Here is a 26,583-nt window from a genome sequence, read left to right on the forward strand (position 1 = left end):
TTGGGTTGGACCCAACCCATCCACTGACTTTCACGACGAGTCGTTTATTGAACTGACAACAGGATGAAAGTGGCAAGTGTATAGTCCGTGACTCGTCAGTTGCCAGCCAATCTCACGCCAGACCACCTGACCCTTGTCTAAACCCGGCTCAAGCCAAGGCCGCGGGTACCGGCCGGTTATCAGGTCTAGTTGGGTGTTTATTACTGCGACTGCCCAAATCAACCAAATTGAGAAGAGGAAGGTAGATATGGCAATGAGAGCAGCCCTCCGTCACCATTTCCGGGTACCCGTAGAAACGCTGGCCCTAGCCGGATTCAAATCTCAGCCATGGAGCTTCTCTAGTTCTATCCGGTTAATGTCGTCGCATGATCATCATCTCACAAAGGAACAGGTCATTGACAGAGTCCTTGATGTTGTTAGGAGCTTCCCTAAAGTCAATCCACCTAGGGTATGTGCAATTATTGCTCTTCCCTTTCACTTCTTTTACTTTTAATTCTCCAATGCAGATTCCATTCCCTTCAAATGTGGCAACACAAGTGCAAGCTCAATTTCGAGATTTTTTTTTTTTGTATCAATTCATCAAATACTATTTGGGGCCTTCAATTGATCGGGTATTTGATTTGATTAGGTTTTTGTTATTTTACTTAAAGGAAGCCGATTACAGCAGACTGGAAACTTAACAGTTATGCTAAATTTTGGCCTTGCACTATGCTCATTGATGCCATTGTTAACTGTGAAAATTGGCATCTTAATTTCGAGTGTTCAGCAAATGGTTTACTAACTAAAATTTATCCAACAATTATTTGCAGGTGACTCCAGATGTACATTTCCAGAAAGATCTGGGTTTGGATAGCTTGGACAACGTAGAGATTATAATGGCTATAGAAGAGGAGTTCAAGCTGGAAATTCCAGACAAGGAAGCAGTTAAGATTGACTCCTGTAATCTTGCTATTGAGTATGTTTATAACCATCCGATGGCTGCTTGATTTAGGCATGGGATTCTTGCCTTGAATTTTGAGGAAAGCTGTGATCTTCTTGTTTGTTCTTGTTTGGTGTCTGGTATGGATTTGATCCTGGTAATGGGTTGGAAAATAATGTGAATCTGTTTGGTCAGAGTAGCGGCAACAGAACTAGACATGATTTCATTTTGTTTTTAGTTTTACTTTGGAACTCCCATAATTGCATGCCATTCTTATCGACGTTAGAATGCTCAAATTCTCTCGCCTTCTTCCTTGTGTGGATTGGTTTGATTGCAGACTTGGGGCGTGCCTTAGCCATATGGTTATACAGTCAAAGAGCAATTCTGTGCTGTAACCATGGCAATGACCAAGAGACCATGTCTTTTCAAAAACAATTAGCCTAGGGTCTGGGAGAAAGATTTATTCGTTAAACTGCATGACCTTGTTATGGTCCTCCCCCGACTGTTTACTTTCTATTTTTTTTTTTTTTTCATCATTTGCACTAAACAAAACCTGATGCACAGTTTCTTTCACTGGCCTCATCCCAAATTTTAGTGCTCTAGAACATGATTATAGCCTTGAACTTAAATGGCAATATGTGTGATTTGGTTAACCTTTCTACTATTTTATCACGGACTTGTGGACTCTGTTGTGGTGGCAGTCACTTTAGCAAATTTCTTTTTTGCTGCAACGATAGGGTTTTTTTCCCCGTCCTCAGCTTGTATAGGAATAAGATCAGAGAACGTCCATTTCGTGGAGTGGAATTTATCCAAATGTATTACTTTTCTTATATGCTCACAGATGGTCGTATCACGTGCCAACCATACGTCTCTATTTATTCTGGTTTTGCTCTTGCTATGCCCTCTCAACTATGATCAATCTTAATACAATTGTTAAATGTCATTTTTGCCGCTTTCTCCACCCTTTTCTGTGATTTGAATGACTTTTTCATGATGTAGAATGCAAATTTTCAAAATTTTTCTGCTAAATCTAAAGAATTAGACAAGATTAAGTTGGAAGTTACTCTCTGATCAGATTTTGCTTCAAAACACAAAATGGCTATTTTATAATGCTTCTACCCTATTGTCGTGTAAAAAAAGGAGTAAGTCTGTAATGAACAAGAAGACAAATTTACTTCATAATTGATGAACCTAACCAAGTTTATAGAAACTGACGTATAACCATTAACCTAGAAAAAACCAAACAGGACAAATGATGGGAAGAATAGGAAATTAATGGAGCATATTGATGATCGAAAGCGCTATAGCAGACAACTCGAACGTATTGTTATTCCTTCCTGTTAATGGTGAAACTATGCCTATTTCTTTGAATCCATCTTCACAGGTCGTGGAGGCATCGGTAACTGAACTCACTACAATATTGGCTTCTTCATAACGGTTAGAATTATAGTCTTTGATGGCTTGTTTCAGAGCGGGGATGGCATCTGAATAAAGATCGAGGCAATCATTTAAGCAAGCCCTGAGTTTGGGATCCAGTCTTTTGCTCTTCAAGAGGTCCTTAATATAGTGCCCGGTGTCGGTCACGTTGAGGCTAGTTATCTTGAGGGAGATGATGCCAAGTTGGCGAAGATTAGCGCAGTGGGCATCGGGAGACGCTTGAAGGGAAGCTACACAGAAGTTGTAGTGAATGTTAGGATCAATATGGGCACATTTCCTGCAAGTTTCTTGGATGATGAGATTGGCTGCAGTTATGGAGTGGAAGGCAATGAAGAAAAGTAGGAGGGAAAGGTAAGAGAAGCTAAGTTTCATATTGTTTTCTTCTGTTGTGATCTTTCTTGAAGAGAGTAATTTAATTTGCAATGTGGGTGGAATGCCTTGTTTATAGGCAGATGTGAATATGATAAGAGAGAAGGAAATGTTGGAGAATTCGTGACTTAATAGTTTAGTTTTTTTATTTTTATTTATTTATTATTATTGTTGTAGATAGAAAATGAGTGGTCTTGATGATCAACCTGTATGACAAGTATAGCTTGATGAACAAAAATCTTGACAATTATATATGAGAAAGGACCAACATTAACAATTAAACTAATAACATGTTGGTCTTTTATAGTTTCCTTTTTTCGTTAATTATATAGTTACTTGCATTAATAAATGAAACAGAGTCTTCTCCCACTTAAACTTGGTTTGAAAGTTGAGAGTGCCTTGGCGTTTGCTTGAGTTGAGGCTTATGAGAAAATCGTCACGTCATTGTTGGACTTCTTTGCTTACAAGGCAATCACTGTTTTCTATCCCTTTGCCACACACATTCTTTATAGCCGATGCTTTCAGTTTTTTCTTTTTTTCAAGATTTAAGACATTAATTTTCAAGTTAATATGTTAGAAATAGAATGAAATAATAAATCACTAAATTATTAAATTAATAAATTTTAATTTCTTAACCTTTTATATTAAAAAAATTATATTATATATCAATAATTTTATATAACTTATATAAAATAGCAAATCAATGATATATATATAAACATATATATGAGTAGATTTTAAAACATTGGAATCACCATCTAATTTTCTTTTAAAAAAATAATAATTATATATATAAAATTTTCGTTGATTTACCATTCTATGTCATATTTCTACATAGAATAATCACTGCTTCATAAAATATCTTATATATTAAAAGGAGAATGGATCACCGAATTATTAGATGAAGAGCGACTCTTTCAAATTTAGTTAGTTAGTCTGCTTATCTCAACTAAATTATTATTTTAAAAAAATTCAATCAAGGGGAAAGAGCAATAGATTGGGTAGGGATGATGGGCTGGATGGAAAATAATGGGCTGGAAGGACACCAATAGTCCAAAACCATGACCATGAATTGAATGCCTCCTCGGTCGTCCCTCACCATTTTCGTTTTTCAAAATCTAAGCAACGCTAGCACTGGGATAAGGAAACCCACCAACCAAACTCCGCTTTCGCATTCGCACATGGCAAACCTCAGGACGGCTATGGACTCAGCATTCTGGGATCAGCCCATTTCTTCTCCAAGAACCCTAGAAGGGAGTGCTGGCTCCATGCCCGGTGACCCATTCCCCTTGGATGCCACCCGAGCTAGCCGAGCCCTTAGGATTCAACAGCTCTCCCTGTTAGGAAATGGCTTCCCCCTCGGTATCATTCCCTCTCACTCTCCCACTTCTAACAAGGACCTCGCCACTGAGCGACATGGTGAGAAGAAGAGACCTCGCCACAAAATGATGCTCTTGCAACAGGCCTGCTTTTTGATTTCAGTCATCTTTTGATTTGTTTCTTTCACATCTTCAATACTTGTTGCACTCCCTGTCCCAGATACCGAGGGTTTTCTTCTCTATATATTAGCTGGATACTCTGGTTTGCCTCTTTCCAATGCAATAGAAGGCTGCGTGCATATTATCCTTCTCAAAGCCCGCAATGTCAAATCCCCAAGTGTACCAGGACAACTTTGTGTAGGATGCTCTGCTTTACAGATTGTTTTGTTGCTTGCTTCTTGCTATCAGCTGTGCACTCCATCACAATCTCACCTTAAATATGTTAATGTGTTGTTTTTGTTAAAGAGCTATGCCTTTGGTTAAATTTAGGGTGTTGTCTTAAAAAAAAAAAAAAAAAAAAAAAAAACACTATTGATTACACAAATATGACATGGCTGTTGAGCCCATGTGGAAAGGGTTACCGCTATTAGGTTTTTAGTGAATGATCAAACAAATTGTAAGTTTATAGTGGTTAATGATACTTTTACCTTTTTCCTTCTTCTAAGTTTCACTTTGTGGTGATGACTATGGTCTTCAACAACGTGTTATTTTGCAGCTTCCTTTGCATGATATCACTTTGGAGGCTGCATGACCTGAGCTGTTTATTGATCATATTGGGATATTCCTGAGTCAATATCCTTAGATTTGTCTTCACTTGTCTCTGAATCTGGCTTCCGGTACCGTTTTGGGATACACAAAAGCAATGGTCATCCAAAGGCTATTAATGCTGTAAATGATCAGCCACCGCTTGCTTTGATGCCTGGATTATGTGGAAAGGTTTCCTTTTCTTACGAGAATAGAAAGGATCTTTGGAGGAAGAAACAGACTAAGAAGGACGTCATGGTAAAAGCAGATAAGGGTTGGATTTTAGGTCCCTCAAATGATGCGCGTCTAAGTGAACCCCATGCAGCAATATCTGGAAGTATTGGTAATGTTGCTATACTTTCTTTTATAACCATATAATAGTCTTTCTTCTGGTAGCTACATGGAAGCCCTATTTGACCATCTAATCATTGAACCTGTTGACATAAATATGCTTATATTGACACATTAGTTACTGTTCACACTACCATTTTTGTTTTATTTGTTGCTAGCTATTTATCACTTGTAAATATATGTGTTAGGTGGCTCCTGTGCTGCATGTTTTGGGGGCAGGGGGAACTCAGCATCTGCAGATGGGGACATCTCAACCAGTACAAGGAACAGAGGTCCATCCAGTGCTGATTTGTTTGGCTCAGTTTGCTGTACTTTCCAACATGGGAAGTTTACAAAGCGATATGGTGATCTAACTAGGGTGGATGCCCGCCTGGATATCTATTCAGCTTTTGCTGTTACCAAAAGGGCTTTCAATATTTTCAGGTCTTCGGTTAGTGTTGCGGACAATGGATTGTCATCTCCCACGCTGAATTTGATTATTCAACAGCAGGCACTTAAAGTCTTTCTTTTCTTTCCAGTCTTTAATGCATAAAAAAGCTAAAAAATATTTGTGGATGAATCATTTGCAACTTGCTTGATTAATGACAATTTGTTTTGCAGATAAATTACTATCTAGGATAAATTAGCAATCTAGGTAATCATTTTTAGCTTGATTGATTAGAATCATTGAAGATGAGGGTTTGGCTGAGAATTTAAGATGAGAAATGCAAGGTTAACCTTAACCAACACGGAAGATAGAAATAAGTGTGGTATTAAACCACTAAAATCATCTCAGGAACTGCAAAGAGTTGCTTGAAATGGAATACTGAGTTTATCTCCATACATAACACATAATTTTGTAGGTTGCTGGGCCAATTGTCTTCCGAGTTGATTCAAGATTTTCGCTTGATTCTGCATCAGGTCAACTAGGCCCACATGCAGAGGATCTCATTTACACTTTTGAGTTACTCGCTGAGACTCCTACGGTCTGGCAAGGTTGTTTCTTGGTATTCTACAAAAATGAAAGAACAAATGATTAAGTTGCGCTTATTTGGGTTTTGAACCTCACTTGTTAGAAAAAGCATATGCTTCTTCTGCCGGGAATACCATTTTCTTTCATCTTTCTGTTTCTGATTCTGAAGGATTTTGGGCTTGAATGGTTATATTGTTGATCCCTATCTTTTTGTGCGTTCAACCAATCAACTTACAAGTCTTTTGCTTTCGACCCGAACAGCCGATTACTAAATTATGAAAATGAAAAATCAAAAATAGGGAAGACATTGGCTTAGAAATACAAATTGAACCAATCAAATTGGATTCATATCGCTTGACATAAAATACAGGCGATCTTTCATTCAAATGGGAATCAAAAGACGACTTTTATTGTAACACCAGTAGTTAATACAAGCGTAGGTCATACAAGTGAATTCTAGGAAAGGTATTGTTCCAACGAAGGTCGGTCCCAAGGGAACAATAGAAGTTTGGTTCGTCAAACAAAGGTAATTCAAATTATGGCCGTTAAAGTTATCCTAGGAAAAACAAAACCATGAATTATCGGCTCACCTCTTACCTGCATAAAACTTGCAGGTTACAATAGGGTGCCTATCACCATCGAATTCCCAAAGGGGTTCAAGTTCATTGAGAAATAGTGAAATACTCGGAAAAAAATCAAGTCCACAATGTCAGCTAACAATGCAAAACATTATTTGTCATTATGAGTAAAAACCCTCATTTTTGCACATTTATAACTGATTGCTGTACCCGTCTTTTGAAATACAGAGTTTACAGTCCCTCATAGCTTAATGCAATTGTGGCAACAACGCCCCACTAAAACCCTAAAGAACATTTTCTTTAGAAATCTTGTCCAATTGCTGAAATTCACTCAACCACAGCCAATAAATCACCAGCTTTGCAAAAGCAGTGACTAGCATCCGTTCCCAAATCAACCTGAACAATTCCCAAAAAGCTTGATGAATATATGCAGAAGCAATCAACACAACAAATGTATCGATAATGGAAAATATATAACATGTTTAAAAGGTAAGCAAAGATTTGTCACTGCCTGCAAAAGGCAAAGATTGGCGTACATAAGGTTAGACAGTAATATTAGGGAGGAAACAGAAATCTACTTTGGTTAATGCCCAGAGTCCGCAGTTAAGGCCACAGCACAGGCATATAAGAAGCATATTGGAAGGGAACTGGATAATATAAAGATAGTTATTACATATGGAAATTTCCAACACTTGTAACAATGCTTACCTCATAGGCATTTATGTCTGAGAAAAGAACCTGCAAAGGAGGCAGGGACAGTTGACCCATGTAAATGACTGAGATTTATAAGGTTAAATGTCGAGTGTAGAAATATAAGATCCCAGAGAACAAAAAATCGGTAGCACTATTTAAACCATTACAAATTTAGAACAACAAGATGATTCAAATCTTTTTACAAAATTTAGGAATGATTACTAACCTTCTTTCCAGCTTCCACTTCCCCAACCTCGTTACCAACAGATAGTACCTACAAAATAAATTCATTGTTTATGTCACAATAAGAAAGAAAAAATTCACTCTCTTTGTGAAGACAAGAACTGAAATGCTACTTACCTCTCCCATTAGGTACCTCTCAAATTTCACAGCTGATTTAGGCAACAAAACTCCACCAGTTGATTTCTGCAGCACAAAGTGCACAACAACTCATAGTAAGAAGATTTTATGAATAAAACTAGTAAATATGAAACGAACAAAATCTATCCCATTAACAAGCAACTAAATAGCATAAAGAGTCAAGTCCAACATTGATGTCCCAAAATATGTCCAAGAGGGGGGTGAATTGGACTTTAAAAACAATTTTCGGTTCTTGCTCAAAACCTTTGAAAATTGCAGCTAGGTTCAACTAAATTATCTAATGTGAAAAATGAACAATATAGCTCTATTGACAAGTTGACTCAAGGTTAAGCTGTATGCAATCAGTATACTGATATAACAGACTATATAAGCATTCAGTAAATATATCGATAATACGTTTTTATCACAAAGAACTAGAGCGATACGGATATCCTATCCGACAAAGAGATAACCAACAGAATATATCGGATATCGCAGATTTTGCGAGAAACTATTTTTCACAGATAGCAAGATCAACGAGATATGATACCAATTTTCATATCAGCAAAAGCATATCATTCATAAAGCTAAATTGCAAAAATGTAAAGAGCAAGGGTTGAGAAAATGAACACTGGAATTTTTATAGTGGTTCGGCTTTAACTAGCCTACATCCACTCTCTCAAAGATCCCACTTTGAGTCTTCACTCCACTATTCTTCTCTTTTCAAGGCAAGAGACAAAGCCCTTTACAAATCTTCTCAACAAAGCTTTTTACAAGTAGCTTCACACTTCTACCAAGTGTTATCCCAAACACTTATCACAACCAAGCTTCAATAGGTGCTTGAATGACCTCTCACAAATGATAATAATGTGTTGAAAAACTCACTCTCACTCAATTACAACGAACTATAAAGAAGAGTTGAGTAAATAAGCCAATGATGAGCAATAAATCACTTTGAGCACTTTGAATGAAAGCTTTAAAGATTTTGAACAGTAGAGGGACTTTCATTAAGTGCAAAATGGCCAAAGGAAGGTGTATTTATAGCTTTGGAACGTTTTTACCAACTCATTTGAACGTTAATTTCAAGAAAATAGCCGTTATTTTGTCGTTTTCTGCGATGTTGTGCAGAGTTGAAACAGTTAGCGTACTTGAGAAAATAGCAAACCAGTTAGCATACTAAAATAGTAGCAAACCAGTTAGCATACCAGGAAAACTTTTCTGCATAACTTTCAAAACTATAAAACTTTACACCAAATCATAGTCAAACATTTTTTAGGCCAGTAATGATATTTAAAAAGAAAATCTTTTGAGGGATTAAAAATAAGCATCATTGACTTTTACTTCTCAATTCTTTTCACAAGAAATCCTAAGAAATAAAACTAACTTCTATACTAGATGTACCTTCAAATCTGATTTTCAATGCAGTCTTGGAAGGTAACCTTTTCTTCTTTTATCTCTTTTGCTTCGTCTTGTGTTATCCTTAGAATGTCATCTTTTCTTCATAAGGACCAATCCATCATAAAATCCTTTTGTCCTTCTTCTTTGAGATACACAACACTTAAAACAATGTTAGTTTGATTCTAGTTGAGTTTTGGTATCATCAAAATCTATGCTCCTTTGAGCTTGTGGGGTCAACAATCTCCCCCTTTTTGATGATGACAAAACTCAATTGAATCACCAAGTAAATGTAAATAAGTGTGAGTATGTGTATGAATGTGTATGTGAGAATAACTCCCCCTATGTATGTGCTTATATCAACAATTAATCACAAATAACTCCCCCTTAATAATTTCAATAAAACATCCATAAGCATTTTCTCAAGGAGTCAAGTGTGACTAAAGATACTAACTAATTATACACAAGTATGCACACTAATCACAAACTGTATACCATTCACAAGTGATATCAACAATATACACAACCATAAAACTATATCAACCATATGCACAAACTATGTTATCCACAAGTAATCACAAACTATATCAAGTATCAAGATTACCATTCATTACTTTTCTCCCCCTTTTTGTCAGCATCAAAAGAATATGGGAGAAATCATGCATGTCAAAATTCAGTCTAAGTGCAGTGAATAAACAATTAAAACAGTAACTGATATAGCATACTAGTTTAAAGTTCAGAGAAACTAAAAGTAGCAAACTAAGTAGTAAACTAACAGACAGACTGTTAGATAAAATGTAATCAAAGTTCAGTTTATCCTTTCAGCCTGGAACTTCTCCTGATTGGTTTTGGAGCACCCATTTTCAGCTTTTTGGGCTTGACAGGTTTGTCACTCAAAGTTTGAAGAATTGCAGCACCAATTTGTCAAAGGAACAATAGGCCCACCGCTAACTCTTTTGCCGCTTTAGTCTTTTTGCCGGGTTTACTTCCTCTTTGCGTCTTTGTTCTTGTTGAGTTTGCCCTTTCCTTTTGCTGTCTCGACTGAGTCACTCATATCTTTCCCACTACCATCTTTGCTTCCTCCATTACCATTCTTATCATCAGATTCATCTTCATCCTTTTCTGCTTCAGCTTCTTCCTCTTCTTCCTTTTCTTCCTCTTTCTCTTCTTCTTCTTCAGTTTCTTTCTCTTCCTCTTCTTCATTTCTTCTTCCTCTTCCTCTTTTCTTCTACTTCTTCATTTCTTTCTCTTTCTCCTTTTCTTTCACTTTCTCGGCTAGAGGAACAGAACCAGTAGCAACCATAATTGTTTCTCAAGACTCAGTTGTTGAGATACCCAAATTGACTTTGATTTTAAACAACTCTTCAACAATCTTGTACATCAACATCAAAGATCCATCAACTTTGGAGTCTAGAGCATTCATAAGAATAGTTTGAAAACTTCTAAATTTTTGTAGCTCTCCAAGTTCCATCTCAACAAATTCTCTCAAATTGTTTACTTCCTCCAAAATACCTTCAACATTGAAAGTACCACTTGCACTATCTTTGGAGCTAGCACCTTGCTCAAATCTAAGCTTTCTACCATCATCATCTTTTTGCAAGCTAGTGATTGGAATCATATTGGTTCTAAGTTTCTCAGATTCCAAAGGTATCCCAAAGTCTCTAAATAGACCATTTAGAAGATGAGCATATGGTAGCTTGTAGGGTGGCTTCCATTTCATGATTTGTTTCAGCATAAAATAGGCAAGATTAAATTCAATTTGGTTCACTATATGCCAAATTATGCAGAGGTCAAGGGTACTCAAATAATTGGGACTGCCGGTTCTAGGATTCAACACATAAATGATAAAACTATGCAGAATTTTAATGTGTTGATGAGCATGAGTAATGCTTGTCTTATCCTTCACTTCTCCTTTAAACACTTCACCCTCAAAATCCCTTTTGTTGAACCCACCAACAGCAAAAACATCTTTGTGGGAGCAGATTTTGTTTCCACTATTTGGAATTCCTAGGGCTTTAGCTAATCTAGCTACTGTCACTTCATAAATTGTCCCTTTCATTCTCACCTTAAAGGACTCATCTTTTTCAGAATCATCAACCCTTAAATTTTTATAGAATTCTTGCACTAAGTCCACATACACTCCTTGATTTATCCCATTTTTGATACTCAAACAAAGATTGCAAAGGAACGGAAATTTCAACAAAAGCAGGCCAGTGAATATACCTTGGCTCATGAATAGCCCTCTCCATATGTACAACTGGAGCTTTTGAAGTCTTCTTCTTTTTAGATCCTTTTTCTGGGACTGGCTCACTGGTTCTTTTCTTTGATGTTTCTTTTGGCTTACCAATTACCGTAGGAGCACCCTTTTGTGGAGGTGGTGACGCAGGACACCGGCGGAGTCGAGGATGAATATGTGGTGATTTTGGCTTTCCCTTTTCCTTTGTCTCGTGCCATAACCAATCTTAGAAATAAATTAGCCCGAAATGACAGAGAGAACTGAGATTGTAAAATAAGTGATGTGAGCAGCCAATATATATATATATATATATTTATATATATAATCAATTTAAGCATATCAACATTCATTTTTCACAACAGAGCGCAATGACAAAATAGAACAGACAGCAAAAAAAATTAGAGTTCTTATAAATCCATAGCTGTCGAGTTAATATTATGTATCATATTTTACGAAACGTTAATGCCCAAAAATTAACAACAGAGCGCTAGAACAGAACAAACGACCGAGAGCAATAAAAAAAAATTATCAGCATATTACAAAAGCAGAGCAAACAGACAAGAACAAATAAAAAAAATATCAACATATTACGAAAGCAGAACGCACAGGCATAGACGAATATGAAACACGATTTCGTTAAGGGTTTAAACTTTATACCTGAATACACTGGAACAGAGAGTGTGAATCGACAAGGAAAAATAACCAAAGCCAAATGATTTCTTTCGGCAGATTTAACGGAAACGAAAAACTTTGGGGATTTTCTTTCTGTAAATAATCGATTTAATCGATTCACTGTCAAAGGTTTTCGGAAGTATTTACGAACGATGAAGGGAGACGAACGCTTGAAGTGGTGCGACCGAAACGGGTTAGCAGGTGAAAAGAAAAACGAAGCCGTTCGGGTTTATGGGAAACGAAGCGACGGAAAGAAGAGTTTTGAATTTTAAAACTTGAAAAGACACAACTGTGTGTTTTTGCAGGGAATAGGTAGCGTGTAGCAGAGGAGAGACGGCGAGAAGACTGATGGTTCAGAAAAAAAATTGAATCCCGCGTAAATCAAAGTGTTAAAAAGTCCATTTTGCCCTTAAATACATAATGATGCAATACTTTAAGTAGAGGGGTATTTAAGTAAAATGAGCTTTAAACATGCAGAATAGGCGCTCGTGAGAAAAAAAAATAATTTTAGAACAATCAGACTGATTCCCTAACGAAAAAGTAGGAGCAGTGGTAAAGCGTTTAGCAAACAAGAAAATTAGCAACCGGATTAGTATGCCACTGAGAGCAAATTCTGCAGATTACTGTTCATATCTGATATAATCCAGAATTTTTCAAATTACACCAAAAATATCAGAATGCATTTTCAACACTGCAAATCAACATATATTACTTCATTTTCATATGGAAACATGAGAATACATCAAAATTTAATCAAAAGCATCAATCATACCAAGTTCTCTTCTTATTTTGCAAAAAGTTTCCTCACTAAGTGGCTTTGTGAAAATGTCAGCAAGCTGTTTTTCAGAAGGGACAAATTCGATTTGAATATCACCATTTTGAACATGATCCCTAATGAAATGATGTCTAATTTCAATATGCTTGCTTCTAGAGTGTTGAAGCAGGATTTTTGATAGGTTTATAGCACTAGTATTGTCACATCTTATGGGAATGTGATCAAATTTAATTTCAAAGTCTTCAAGCTGTTGTTTCATCCACAAAATTTGTGCAACACAACTTCCAGCTGCAATATATTCAGCTTCTGCAGTAGAAAGTGCAACAGAAGTTTGCTTTTTACTGTGCCATGAAACTAATGCATGACCTAAAAATTGACAAGTTCTAGAAGTGCTTTTTTTATCAATCTACTACAGAAAATCTGAATCACTATAACCAATAAGATCAAATGATTCACATTTTGGATACCACAAGCCAATATTGTGAGTGCCAATGAGGTATTTAAAATTCTCTTAATCGCTACAAAATGAGATTCTTTTGGACATGATGAAATCTAGCACATAAACATACACTAAAATGAATATCTGGTCTAGATGCTGTCAAGTAGAGTAAAGAACCAATCATACCTCTATAAAATTTGTTATCTACCTCTTTACCTTTTTCATCTTTCTCCAATTTAATTGTTGAGCTCATGGGAGTTCCAACACTCTTCATATCCTCCATTTTGAACTTCTTTAGCATATCCTTTATATACTTGGACTGATTTATAAAAATTCCATCTTTCATTTGCTTAATTTGCAATCCAAGAAAGAAAGTAAGTTCACCCATCATACTCATTTCAAATTCACTTTTCATCATGTTGGAAAATTTCTTACAAAGAGAATGGTTAGTAGCACCAAAAATAATATCATCTACATAAATTTGCACAATAAGCATGTCTTTTCCCATTTTCTTAATGAAGAGAGTAGTGTCTACTTTTCCTCTTTTAAAATCATTTTGAAGCAAGAATTTACTAAGTCTCTCATACCATGCTCTAGGAGCTTGCTTTAAACCATAGAGAGCTTTAGTAAGCTTGTAAACATGATTTGGAAAGTGAGGGTCTTCAAAACCAGGAGGTTGAGCTACATAAACTTCTTCATCAATATATCCATTTAAAAATGCACTTTTAACGTCCATTTGATAAAGCATGAAATTCTTAAAACATGCAAATGCACATAACATTCTAATAGCTTCAATTCTAGCAACCGGAGCAAAGGTTTCATCAAAATCAATACCTTCCTCTTGGTTGTATCCTTGAGCTACTAGTCTAGCTTTATTTCTAACTACATGTCCTTTTTCATCCATCTTATTCCTAAATACCCATTTAGTTCCAATAACAGTGTGCTTTTTAGGTTTAGGAACAAGTGTCCAAACTTTGTTTCTTTCAAATTGATTTAATTCCTCTTGCATAGCAAAAAGCCAATTTTCATCATTTTGAGCATCATCATATGTTTTGGGTTCAAATTGAGAAACAAAAGCAACATTACCAAAGTATCTTCTAAGTTGAGCTCTTGTCATCATTCTTTGTGATGGACTATCAATAATGTCATCTTTGGAATGATTTCTATGGTACCTCCATTCTTGTGGAATATCTTGATGTTGAGGTTCCTCAATTTGTAGTTCTTCCACATTTGGTTGGGAGTCTTCTTGAATTTCAATATTTGTGGAGCAAGGAAGTTCTTTTTCTTTGTCATTTTGATCATCCTCCATTTGTTCTTTTGATTCAAGCTCATCATTATTCGACTTTTTTGAATTTAGAATCTGCTCAAATTCATCATCACAAGAATCTTTCCTTTGCAAGGAAGTGTTAGCATCATCAAAAAGTATATGCATTGATTCTTCCATGGTCAATGTTTTTCTATTGAAAATCCTATATGCTTTGCTATTTGTTGAATACCCTAGAAATATTCCTTCACAAGATTTAGCATCAAATTTCTTGAGATTGCTGTCTTTGTTATTCAAAATGTAACATTTGCAACCAAAGACATGAAAATATGCAATATTGGGTTTTCTTCCTTTCCAAAGTTCATAAGGAGTTTTCTTTAAAATAGCTCGAATGGAAACTCAGTTCAAAATGTAGCATCTTTGTATTTCTGACACAAATATTTTGGTAAGCTGTTTTCATTATTGTTCTTGCCATTTCTTGCAAAGATCTATTTTTCCTTTCAACAACTCCATTTTGTTGTGGAGTTCTAGGAGCTGAAAATGTATGATAAATACCATTTTGAGAGCAGAAATTTTCAAACAAATTATTCTCAAATTCTTTTCCATGATCACTCCTCAAAGATGTAATGCAATATCCTTTTTCATTTTGAGTTCTTTTGCAAAAGGCTTCAAATATATCAAAGGTTTCATCTTTATGAGCAAGAAAGAAAGTCCATGTGAATCTTGAAAAATCATCAACAATTACAAATGCATATGCCTTGCCTCCTAGACTTCTAGGTGTGATTGGGCCAAAAAGATCAAGATGCAACAATTCCAATGGTCTAGACGTAGTTACAACATTTTTTGATTTAAAAGATAATTTTGTATGCTTACCAAGTGCACAAGCTTTACATTGAAATTCTTTTTCAAATCTTAGCTTTGGAAGTCCTCTAACAAGGTTCTTTCTAGAGAGTTTAGCAAGAGTACTCATGCTAGCATGTCCTAATTTTCTATGCCATAACCATGCACTATCATGTGAAGTCATAAAGCATGTTTCACAATTTTCTTCAAGACTTGTTAAATCAAGTAGGTAAATATTATCTATTCTAACACCAGCAAACATAACATTATTTCCATGAATCTCACAATGTAGAAGTAAAACAACTTTAAAACCATTATCACATAGTTGACTAACACTTAAAAGATTATACTTTAATCCTTGAACTAATGCAACATTCTCAATGCAAGGATTTTTACCAATAGTTCCACATCCAACAATTTTAGCTTTGCTTTTATCACCAAATTTCACATAACCTTCTTCTTTCAAGGTAAGAGAGGAAAACTTGCCTTTATTTCCTGTCATGTGCCTAGAGCAGCCACTATCAATGTACCAATGTTCTGTTTCCAGCATACTCCTTAAAATCGATTAAGTTCTTAGGTACCCAAGCAACTTTGGGTCCTTGAATGTTAGTAACATTAGGTAGGGTTCCTTTAGGCACCCATACTTTCTTTGCCTTAAAGGTTCCTTTCCTAATAGGACAAGCATTAATCATATGACCTCTATGATTACAATAAAAGCATGTAATACTCGGTTGAGAAAAGGATGTAGCTTTAACAAAAAATTGTTTGTATTTTCCATACTTCATAAATCCATCATATCCAATTCCAGATTTTTCATTTGTAAATCTTTGATTCCCAAGAAGTATATCAAGTGTTTCTTTTCCTTTTGTAAATTTAGATAAATCTCTTGTCAAAGATTCAACTTTTCCTCAAGAATTTGTCTCAAGAAGTTGTTCACATACTTCTTTTGATCTTTGAAGCTCATCATTAACTTCCTTAAATAATTTCATTTGAGATTTATAAAATTCATTTTCCTTTGAAACCATACTCAATGAAATATTTTCTGATCTTAAAGCACAATTTTCATGAACTAAAATTTTGCATTTCTTTTTAAAAGTTCTATACTTATCATATGTCTTCACAAATGCAAGTTCTAATTCATCAACATTAGAAAGTTCAAGATTTACCTCATTTTCACTATCTTCGATGTGTGAGCTTTCACCTTTTCTTCAATTGCCATCATACAAGTATTTGCAGCCTCTTTGTCACTTGTTTCATCATTTGATGAAGAATCACCGCTCCAAGTTGCTCGCCATTGCCTTTTTGCTTTTGTCCTTTCAACTTATTTTTCTTCTTCAAAGTAGGACATTTTGGCTTAATGTGGCCTGTTTGTTACACTCATAACAAACTATTTCACTTGAATGATTTGGAGTCTTTGGAGCATATTTCTTTGTGAACTTCTTGTATTTGCTTCCACTTTTCTAAATGCTCTTTTGAATCTTTTGACTATCATAGCCATATCTTCATCATCATCACTTGAAGCACTTGAATCATCACTTGAATTAGCTTTAAGAGCAACATTTTTCTTTTTCTCATCTACTTTTTCGGATATGAAAGCTATCCCTTTCTTTTTCTTTTGATCACCTTCATTCTCATCTTTCTTATAAATCATCTCATGTGCAATGAGAGAACCAATCGACTCATCATAGGTGTATTTTCAAATCCTTGGTGTCTTGAATAACAGTAGTTTTTGCTTCCCACGTTTTTGGAAGAGACCTCAGAATTTTCTTTACAAGTTCTTGTTCTTCGAATCTCTTTCCAAGAGCTTTAAGTAGATTTACAAGGTCAGTAAATCTGGTACTCATTTCAAGAATGGTTTCACAGATTTCATCTCAAATAATTCATAATCACGGATGAGGAGGTTTGCCTTTGACTCTTTTACCACATCGGTTCCTTCATATGTGACTTCTAGTTTATCCCATATTTCTTTTGCTTGACATCCCGAAACACGGTTATACTCATTAATATCAAGAGCACAATGAAGAATATTAATAGCCTTAGCATTTGTAGAAATTCTCTTCCAATCATTATCATCAAATTCAACTTGACTTTACGAATTTGTACAGTTCCTTCATTTATAAGGAATATAAGGACCATCTTTAACTATTCTCCAAGCATCAATGTCAACAGATTGTATGAAGTTTCTCATTATAGTTTTCCAAAAGGAGTAATTTGTGCCATTAAAAAGTGGTGGTCTAGTGATGGAATAACCTTCACTAAAGGCGGTATACTGTGAGAATTTCTAGATGAACTAGCCATGTGTGTGGATCACTCTAAGGGGTTTAATCCTCAAGCAAGAGAGACAAGCTCTGATACCAAATTGATGTCCCAAAATATGTCCAAGAGGGGGGTGAATTGGACTTTAAAAACAATTTTCGGTTCTTGCTCAAAACCTTTGAAAATTGCAGCTAGGTTCAACTAAATTATCTAATGTGAAAAATGAACAATATAGCTCTATAGACAAGTTGACTCAAGGTTATGCAATCAGTATACTGATATAACAGACTATATAAGCATTCAAGAATATATCGATGCGAATACGTTTTATCACAAAGAACTAGAGCGATATGCGGATATCCTATCCGACAAAGACAAATGATAAACAAACAATATATCGGATATCGGATTTTGCAGTAAACTATTTTTCACAGATAGCAGCAAGATCAACAGCATATGATACCAATTTTCATATCAGCAAAAGCATATCATTCATAAAGCTAAATTGCAAAAATGTAAAGAGCAAGGGTTGAGAAAATGAACACTGGAATTTTTATAGTGGTTCGGCTTTAACTAGCCTACATCCACTCTCTCAAAGATCCCACTTTGAGTCTTCACTCCACTATTCTTCTCTTTTCAAGGCAAGAGACAAAGCCCTTTACAAATCTTCTCAACAAAGCTTTTTACAAGTAGCTTCACACTTCTACCAAGTGTTATCCCAAACACTTATCACAACCAAGCTTCAATAGGTGCTTGAATGACCTCTCACAAATGATAATAATGTGTTGAAAAACTCACTCTCACTCAATTACAACAGCAACTATAAAGAAGAGTTGAGTAAATAAGCCAATGATGAGCAATAAATCACTTTGAGCACTTTGAATGAAAGCTTTAAAGATTTTGAACAGAGAGGACTTTCATTAAGTGCAAAATGGCCAAAGGAAGGTGTATTTATAGCTTTGGAACGTTTTTACCGTTGTAACTCATTTGAACGTTACGTATACGAATTTCAAGAAAATAGCCGTTATTTTGTCTGCGATGTTGTGCGAGTTGAAACAAATAGTAGCTTGAGAAAATAACAAACCGCTTAGCATACTAAAATCAAACCAGTTAGCATACCAGAAAACTTTTCCGCATAACTTTCAAAACTATAAAACTTTACACCAAATCATAGTCAAACATTTTTAGGCGATGTGATATTTAAAAAGAAAATCTTTTGAGGGATTAAAAATAAGCATCATTGACTTTTACTCCTCAATTCTTTTCACAAGAAATCCTAAGAAATAAAACTAACTTCTATACTAGATGTACCTTCAAATCTGATTTTCAATGCAATGGAAGGTAACCTTTCTTCTTTTATCTCTTTTGCTTCGTCTTGTGTTATCCTTAGAATGTCATCTTTTCTTCATAAGGACCAATCCATCATAAAATCCTTTTGTCCTTCTTCTTTGAGATACACAACACTTAAAACAATGTTAGTTTGATTCTAGTTGAGTTTTGGTATCATCAAAATCTATGCTCCTTTGAGCTTGTGGGGTCAACAAACATAAACACGGATAAAGTTTGATTTGTGTTGTAAATGTTGACAGAACAGACGCAGTGAAGCACACCTCAGATAATTCTTCAAGACGAATAAGGACTCTATCCGCTTGGGGAACAACCTGCGACTTAGTCCAATAAGCATAACCAACAAAAAGCTTGTGACACTATAACAGAGAGGGAAAAGGATAAAAACAGGAGATCCGAAGTGGAAAAAAGAAGAGCAAATTGTATTGTATTTCTACGTAGAAATTAGTACCTTAGTGGGTTCCCATTTTTTTGCAATTGCATTGATTCTGAGAGAATTTTTCCTCAATCCTAGAGACCCAGAAAGAAATTGGGCAGAATAAATACATATAATGGAAACAAAATGGGGAAATTCACGAATTAAAGAAGGGGAAAAGTAGTATAAAGGAAAAGGAACAAACCTACAAGTCTCTGGTGAGAGAGAGAAGGAGAAGTAGTTTTGCTAAAGAAGAAAGGTTTTGATACTGCAACAAATGAAGAAGCCATGGATAGGGCTTTAGCAACAAGGAAGCAGCGCAGACAAACGAGCTTTTAGTAAAAGAATCCTAGCTTAAACCCTTCTTGACTCGTTTGTATTGCGAAGACACGTAACATATATTTTTCAAAGCAAGTTCCAGGCGCTTCTTTTGTTTTTATTTATTTAAAATTTTTATTTATTTTTCTAAAATTAATATTATACGGACTCTCGTGGAAGTTGGGCCAATGGAAGTTCAGTGCTAAGCAGGGAATCAAATGATGTCAACCTACTGGGATTAGGGCTGAGTAGAGTTTAGTTTAAACTGAAAAATCAAATTGAATCGAGTTAATTCAGTTCAATTAATTTGATTTTAAAATTTAATCAGTTCGGTTCGATTTTAAATTGTAAAAATTTTGATTATTTTGGTTCAGTTCGATTTTGAAGAGAAAAAAAATCAGTTAAATCGAATCGAACCGAATAGTGATTTATATAGTCAAATCAAACTAAATCGAACCGAATTAATTTTTGAATTGATTTATTTTTATGAAAAATTTATGAATTATATTTAATTTTATATATATTAATTATTTAATTTCATTGATTAATGATTATTAGATTCAAACCAAAGTTAAAATTATACTAAATAATTTGAAAATCAAGTCTAAATTAAAAAATCAATAAAAAATCAAACCGATCAGTTTAAACCGAACCGAATTGAAATAGAACGGTTTGATTCGATTCGATTTTTTACCAATTTCTGTTCGATTTGATTTCTAAAATTTACGGTTCGATTTTTATAATTTAATTCGGTTCGGTTAGGTTCGATTTAAATCGAGTGCTCACTCCTACTCGGGATATCGATCCCGTGCTCCCTGCGGTGCGATGATCCAACCAGCCCATTGTACACTCAGCAATGGCTCAAGCCCACACTAACATTGAGAGTCGTGCCCAGGTCCAATGGGTCGAGGTCAGTGGTGGTCCCGTAGGGGGAGGTGCCTAAGGTTCTGTTTAGATGAGGTGAGGGAAGGGTAATTAAGGGAAGGATAAGGGAGGGTAAGGAAGGAAAATGGTGAACAGGGTTACAATAAAAAAATTTCATGTTTGGAAATAGGTGAATTAATGAAAAAGATAAGAAAAAGTAATATATGTTTTTCATATTTAGAAAGAGGTGAAAGAAGGATAAATAATTATTAGAAGTATAAAAATATTATTTTTTATTAAATAATTTATTAAATAGTAAACTCATTATGATAAATCTTAAATTTATAAATAATAATGGTTCAATATAAATAAATCATAAAATTAATAAATTAAAACAATAGTACACAAATCTAATAAAAATTGAATAAAAAATAGATTATTTAGAAGAAAAAAAAAAGATAATTGAAACAAACTATTGAAAGAATAAATAAAAAAATGATAATTAAAATATAATAATTATAGTAAACTATTTAAAAATAAATGATTGAAAACAGAAAAACTATATATAGCCACTTGAGAGAGAAAATATTTATTTATAGTGGTACGCTAGGTTTATTTTTAATAGATATAATTGAATTTTAATAAAAAAATTAAGAATACAATAAAAAATAAAACAATTTTTAGCTTTCACCCCATCTGCTTACACCCCAATTTAGAATGTAAGAAAAATTAGAGTTTAAGAGAGGTTAAGCCTTACCTTTATTACCCTTACTTACCCTTCCCTCACCCCACCCAAACTGAAACAGAGCGTAAAACTCTGCTCCATTTTACAGGCAAAAGAAGTTCAAAAACCGCACCTCAGGGTTCATGCAACGGCTACTTGGGATCACCGTTTCCATGATTTGCTCGTAATCTCTGCGGCAACAGGTTTTAGTCTTTTATTCCACCGCTTTTTTACGCGGAATAAAAGGAGGGGGGGAAAAAAATTCTTTTCCATACAAATACAATTTCACACTACCAGAGAGTAGACCAAACATTCTTCGTTGCTCAATGTCGGGAAAGAAGTGGAATCCTTTGTGAGATTAGTTTATTTTCTTCTTTCCCTTTCCTTTCTTTCTGACTCTCAATCTTGGACTTAGGAGGGTTAATTAACATTGTTGATAGTGATAATGAAAATTTCTCACTCTCACTCTTGGACTTTGTCATCTTCTTCTAGCTGCTTTTGTTTCCTCCAAGGACCATGGTAATGTGCTCTTTGCTATTAAAAGGTTTATAATTTTACGTGACATTTTTTTCACAGTTCGCTATGGGGATTATTGACTGTTGATTTTAAATGTGAAATTTAAGGGTCTGCCCTGACTGCCCCCTTTTGCCGATTTTCTGTTTCTTCTGCTCTGTTTGGTCTGTAACATGTTGCTTGAAGAAGTTGAGTAGCTTATACCAGAACTCTGGAATGAAAGATTCGATAGTCTAAGATTGAGATTAAGGCTTTCTCGGAACCAAAACAAGATGGTATTGTTAAAAGCTTTTTTTTTATTTATTTTTTTAACATTCCGAAAAAGTTATCATAACAACAAAAAAAAAAAAAAGAATTTTAGGTAAGCTAATTACTGCATTTGAAACAAATGAAATATAGAATTCATTTGCAAGTGAATTCTAGTTAGGACGAAAATCTGGATTTGAAAATGGATTCTATATTTTGTGGAATTCATTTGTTGCTATTTAGAAGTTACGACAATGTCTATGGAGTGCACCAATTACTAGCATTTTTATATTTGCTGCTAAGACAATTGGAGGTTAGCTCATTTCAGAAACAAAAAGGATTAAGGTAGCCTCTCCCCTCTCTTTGCCTCTTTTCTGCTATTGATTAAAGCAACACATTTTGATGTACTAACCATTATAGTTGTATGTTTGACTCATTATCCAATTAAAAAGAAACAAACTTGAGTCCTTGTGGATTGACAATATAACTTCGAAAATAATCACACAGCCACGGCAACGAAAGGAATTTGCTTGTTAGACTATGGAAAGAACCAAATATTGACCTCTAACTATAAGAAGACTAATAGAATTTAGCAATTGCTTAACAAGATACCTATCACAGCACATTAGCTGCACAGACCATGGAGCATCATACATTTCTTCAACGTCAATCAGGTTTTACTAGGTATCCTCATCAATTTTGTTTCCATCAGACATTTATCATCATAAAGCAATTCATATAGTCTACACAACTACATATTTATATTTCAGAAGAAAATTTGTGATTGGAGATAAGTTGAATGCTTTTGGCTGAGTTGTTTTGCATGTCAACATACTAATATTTACAGTTGGTTGTTGTGTAATGTTTGATAAACAGGAAATCCTGCAAATGATCTTGTAGAGATCATTAATGAGAATCGAACCGCCCAAAAACTTCCACATCTTAATGACAGCCCTGGCCTTGAGTGCGTGGCCCTGCAATATGTTGAATTATGTAAGGGTAACGGCACTAGTAACAGAGCTGTAAACTGCAAACCACCTGAAGATGACTTCACCGAGGCTTTTGCCCCCAGTTGTGGTGTAGAGCTACCCTCTTTTGGTACCATAACTGGCCACTTTTGGTGTATTTTATTTAGTAATGGCCAAACGGATTCCACATTTGTTCTTGAAGATCGTGGCAAAGGGATCAAGCAGAAGAAAGGGTGCTACAGTGGAAGCGCTTTCCAATGCAGTGGTGGGCAGAAGATCAGTGTGTCATTCAACAATGTTATGACCTTGGGTTTTCTATATATTTGTTATTCCTACATTTAAATCAAAATCAGTTTGTCATGATGTGAATTGTACGCAAGACAGTGCTTCGAGTTTCCATTCCATATTGTAAAAGAAACAATGTAAGAAATGCAATTTTTCCTCGTCTATCCTTTGCGATGTTTCAGTTTTTCTGTTTCTTCACAAGTGTAGAAAAAGCTGAATTCAACCTAAATTTAGAATCTCCTTGGTTACTTCCTCGTATAGTGACTTGATAAGATTTTTTTTTTTTTTTTTTTTTCGAGGTGGGAGATGTCTACCCATCAGAAATGCCAATTTCTCTAAATTTAGTATATACTTCACTAGATAGGAATCTATTTAACATTGCTATTACAACTATATTGAAAACAAAAAAACTTTTTAAATATATTAATTAGAAAGTATTAAAAAATTTGATAAATTTTTAGCCATAAAAATATTAAAATAATAAAATAATTTTAAAATAAAATAATATTAGTTACAAACCAAAATTCTTAGCTCTCTCTCCTACATATTTTGCTACTCAATCAAAAACAAATTCAAAATGAGTTCTCAATATGCTATTCAATCAGAAGAAATCGAGATGAGCAGAGGATGGAGCAGCATTATGATGTGTCGATGCATGCTTCGATCACCTATAAAGATAGTCATGACTAAGAAAAATTAAGGAAGAAGATTTTATGCACGTAGTCGATTCCAACATCTGAGTAGATATATCAGTGGTAAAAACTGTTGAAGATGCGAAGATGTTCCGAAAATGGTGCAAAATTATAAAAATGTAAAGATGAAATAGGTGATAGTGATACAAGCGATGATAATTGTTGTACGAACATAACAAGAGCAACTAGCTGAATTTCAAATTGGAGAGTGCTTTGTATCATCATATGTGGATGAAATAACATTTATGAGGACAAAAAAAATGGAGGCATGAAAAGGCAATGTTAGTATCCAACCAACTCAAACTGTGATAAGTAATTTATTTCCTTTTTTCTTAATTATGTTTAAAATATTTAAATTACGTTTTATAAATTATAAAATCACATTTTTATTTTTGTATAAATTTTTATAAATAATATCTATGATCACATTTGATAGAACGCAATGTAATATAATATAATCAATTATTTAATATAATTAAAATTATAATATAATATAATTACCATTACACCCTTCTATTTAGTCGTAAAGTAATATAATGATAATTTTTATTTTAATATTTAATTTATTTATAATATTAATAATAAGTAATAATAATTATAATAATTGATAATCAAGTGATAATGGTGGTGATAATAATAATTAAATAGTAATAATAATAGTGATAACAAGATTAGGAAGCGGTGATAACAGTGGCAGAAAATCACATTTTACATTTTTATAATTTCTCAAATTTGTTCATTATAGAATAACGAATGTGACCTATCTATAGGAAAAACACTCGAAAACTGGACTCAATTCATCAGGACTGTTAGTGGGTAACATTAATGGGCTGAGCTTGTTTCAAGAAAAGCGTCTGGTGTGGGGATAGCAACATAGCATGGTTTGGGCGGGGCCCTTGGCAAGCTTCCCCCCGAATTTTTATGTCTCTCAGTCTCAACGTAGATTTCTCATTACTTATACCAACAAAAATGTCAGATATTTGTTGAGTCATTTATATTTAAATCTCGTTTGGTTTGTTGAAAAGTTCCGTTGGTGTTAAAGAGGATGAAATTATAGACCAAAAACACTGGCTTTTTTAATTCAGCTCTTGGCAGGACCAAAATTTAATAGAAATGAATCCTATCTGTCGGACCACTGTATGCATCCAATCTCCTCTTAGCTGCTTACTTCTCCATCGCTACCCTAAGGCACCACTAGTGGATCAATTCACCCTCTGAAATTTTATTAGTTTTTGTTAAGATTTTGTAACATATATATACTTATATTCTTTTCTTAATTAGTGCTAAGTCTTATAATTAGTTAATTATTTATTGAAAAAAATAATACATTTAACAATTACTTAATTATAGTTTATAAAATAAAGTTAAAAAGTTCATATTTAAGATGAATATATTACTTGCATGTTTTAATTGATTGATAATTACTAATATTTATAACTAATATATAATTAAAGATTATATATAAATATATATATATATATATATATTTATCAATTTTTCACGAGGTTATAATAAATAATATAATTAAATGTTGTACATTTCATCTCAAGATAAAGTTTAATAAATTAAAATATTAACATAATTATATTTTATCATAAAAATATATTTATTTATTCTAATGAGTCGATATTTTTATAAATAAAAAAAAATATATATATTTTATATAATATAAGAAGATAAAAAATTTTGGCTCTGTGAGCCCCTGCACTTATGATTATGAGCATGATAGATAAGATACATTAAGATGAAGAACTTTCGATGATTCTGTTAGGCATTGTTGGATATATAGATCGAAAATTATTATTGGGTATATATTGTTAATAGGAAAAGGCAGTAAAGGCTAAATTAAGGAATTCATTAATTTCATGATATCTGCCTAAAATTTCTGAGTATCATAGACTCACACAGGCCAACCAAATATTACCTTTCTCAGCATTTCTTATTGCCTTACAGTGCTTGGTTTGGGTAGAGTTAGCATGCAATTCCTGCATGGTAAGACAACTGAAGTTTATCAATATGCATCGCATCCGTCCAGATGCACATGTTGAAGTTAATCAATTCAAATTCCGGGTATAATTAATTAGGCATTTTTTGATATTTGAGAAAATAATTATATTAGACTTTTCAATAAGTAGAAAGGCCAAATTAAAATTATCCTTATATATCAGTAAAAAATATATATTTTTACTATAATCTTTACCTAGTTATATTCGTTCCATGATGACAAATTAAGTGCAGATATCGTCATCACCATCATCATAACATTAGCATCACCAATAATTACGGGTATTAAAAGGAAAATTTACAAACAAAACGGAAACCATCTCGATATGTATATGGTAAAACCTATCTTCATATAATTAGCACCAGACCACCACCTGTCTTATGTCGCATCTAAAAATTAACCATAACTTACTGAAAGCATATGGGAAAATGCCATATAAACTGCAAAAGAACAACTCTATCAATTTCATGAATTTCAAGTAGCTAGTTTAATGCTCTGATGTTGATGAATTCCAACCAGCAATTAAATTTGAGTCCCTGAGGCGATGACTGTGAGAGTATATTTAATATGTACATACGTACTAGACATTTAGGGGAAATAAAAAAAA

General features: G+C 34.1%; 4 protein-coding genes across 7 annotated transcripts; 2 read left to right on the top strand and 2 right to left on the bottom strand.

The window, feature by feature from the left end:
* Positions 1-247: 247 nt before the first annotated feature.
* LOC110663923 (acyl carrier protein 1, mitochondrial) lies at positions 248-1,113 on the top strand. 2 transcript variants are annotated; one of them, XM_021823414.2, is made up of 3 exons: positions 248-391; positions 507-611; positions 810-1,113. In XM_021823414.2, exons 1-3 carry the CDS (start codon positions 248-250, stop codon positions 984-986), a joined length of 426 nt encoding a protein of 141 aa, XP_021679106.1. In that variant the 3' UTR covers positions 987-1,113. The 2 variants fall into 2 exon arrangements, with proteins under 2 accessions (XP_021679106.1, XP_021679107.1); XM_021823415.2 differs by lacking the exon at positions 507-611 and having other exon boundaries at positions 248-448.
* A 960-nt stretch (positions 1,114-2,073) lies between these two features.
* Positions 2,074-2,880, bottom strand: LOC110663922 (putative invertase inhibitor). The gene has a single exon (XM_021823413.2). It carries the CDS (start codon positions 2,726-2,728, stop codon positions 2,192-2,194), a length of 537 nt encoding a protein of 178 aa, XP_021679105.2. The 5' UTR covers positions 2,729-2,880; the 3' UTR covers positions 2,074-2,191.
* Positions 2,881-3,906: 1,026 nt separating this feature from the next.
* LOC110663963 (protein TRIGALACTOSYLDIACYLGLYCEROL 4, chloroplastic-like) lies at positions 3,907-6,046 on the top strand. Its single transcript, XM_058154166.1, is given in 5 exon segments — positions 3,907-4,144; positions 4,265-4,522; positions 4,710-4,811; positions 4,814-5,131; positions 5,328-6,046. Coding segments are annotated over 5 exon segments (1,260 nt in total). The 3' UTR covers positions 5,672-6,046.
* A 754-nt stretch (positions 6,047-6,800) lies between these two features.
* LOC110663925 (10 kDa chaperonin 1, chloroplastic) lies at positions 6,801-19,753 on the bottom strand. 3 transcript variants are annotated; one of them, XM_021823416.2, is made up of 7 exons: positions 19,567-19,750; positions 19,398-19,456; positions 19,210-19,260; positions 7,723-7,788; positions 7,589-7,636; positions 7,378-7,407; positions 6,801-7,065 (listed from the first exon to the last, which is right to left on the bottom strand). In XM_021823416.2, the coding sequence occupies exons 1-7, from the start codon at positions 19,649-19,651 to the stop codon at positions 6,997-6,999; spliced, it is 408 nt and encodes a 135-aa protein (XP_021679108.2). In that variant the 5' UTR covers positions 19,652-19,750; the 3' UTR covers positions 6,801-6,996. The 3 variants fall into 3 exon arrangements, with proteins under 3 accessions (XP_021679108.2, XP_058008243.1, XP_058008242.1); XM_058152260.1 differs by lacking the exon at positions 19,210-19,260 and having other exon boundaries at positions 19,567-19,753; XM_058152259.1 differs by lacking the exon at positions 7,378-7,407 and having other exon boundaries at positions 19,567-19,753.
* Positions 19,754-26,583: the final 6,830 nt, after the last annotated feature.

The sequence above is a fragment of the Hevea brasiliensis genome, chromosome 9 (assembly GCF_030052815.1).
Source record: "Hevea brasiliensis isolate MT/VB/25A 57/8 chromosome 9, ASM3005281v1, whole genome shotgun sequence".
In the NCBI taxonomy this organism is placed as follows: domain Eukaryota; kingdom Viridiplantae; phylum Streptophyta; class Magnoliopsida; order Malpighiales; family Euphorbiaceae; genus Hevea; species Hevea brasiliensis.

Excerpts from the sequence above, each read along its gene's own strand:
- LOC110663923 (XM_021823414.2), top strand. The coding sequence starts at position 248 with ATGGCAATGAGAGCAGCCCTCCGTCACCATTTCCGGGTACCCGTAGAA. Across the intron at positions 392-506 it reads ATCATCTCACAAAGGAACAG|ATTCCATTCCCTTCAAATGT; the intron begins GTCATTGACAGA and ends TCTCCAATGCAG. Across the intron at positions 612-809 it reads TGGGGCCTTCAATTGATCGG|GTGACTCCAGATGTACATTT; the intron begins GTATTTGATTTG and ends AATTATTTGCAG.
- LOC110663922 (XM_021823413.2), bottom strand. The coding sequence starts at position 2,728 with ATGAAACTTAGCTTCTCTTACCTTTCCCTCCTACTTTTCTTCATTGCC.
- LOC110663925 (XM_021823416.2), bottom strand. The coding sequence starts at position 19,651 with ATGGCTTCTTCATTTGTTGCAGTATCAAAACCTTTCTTCTTTAGCAAA. Across the intron at positions 19,457-19,566 it reads CTCTCACCAGAGACTTGTAG|GATTGAGGAAAAATTCTCTC; the intron begins GTTTGTTCCTTT and ends CTGGGTCTCTAG. Across the intron at positions 7,789-19,209 it reads GTCTTGAAGAATTATCTGAG|AAATCAACTGGTGGAGTTTT; the intron begins GTGTGCTTCACT and ends TTTGTGCTGCAG.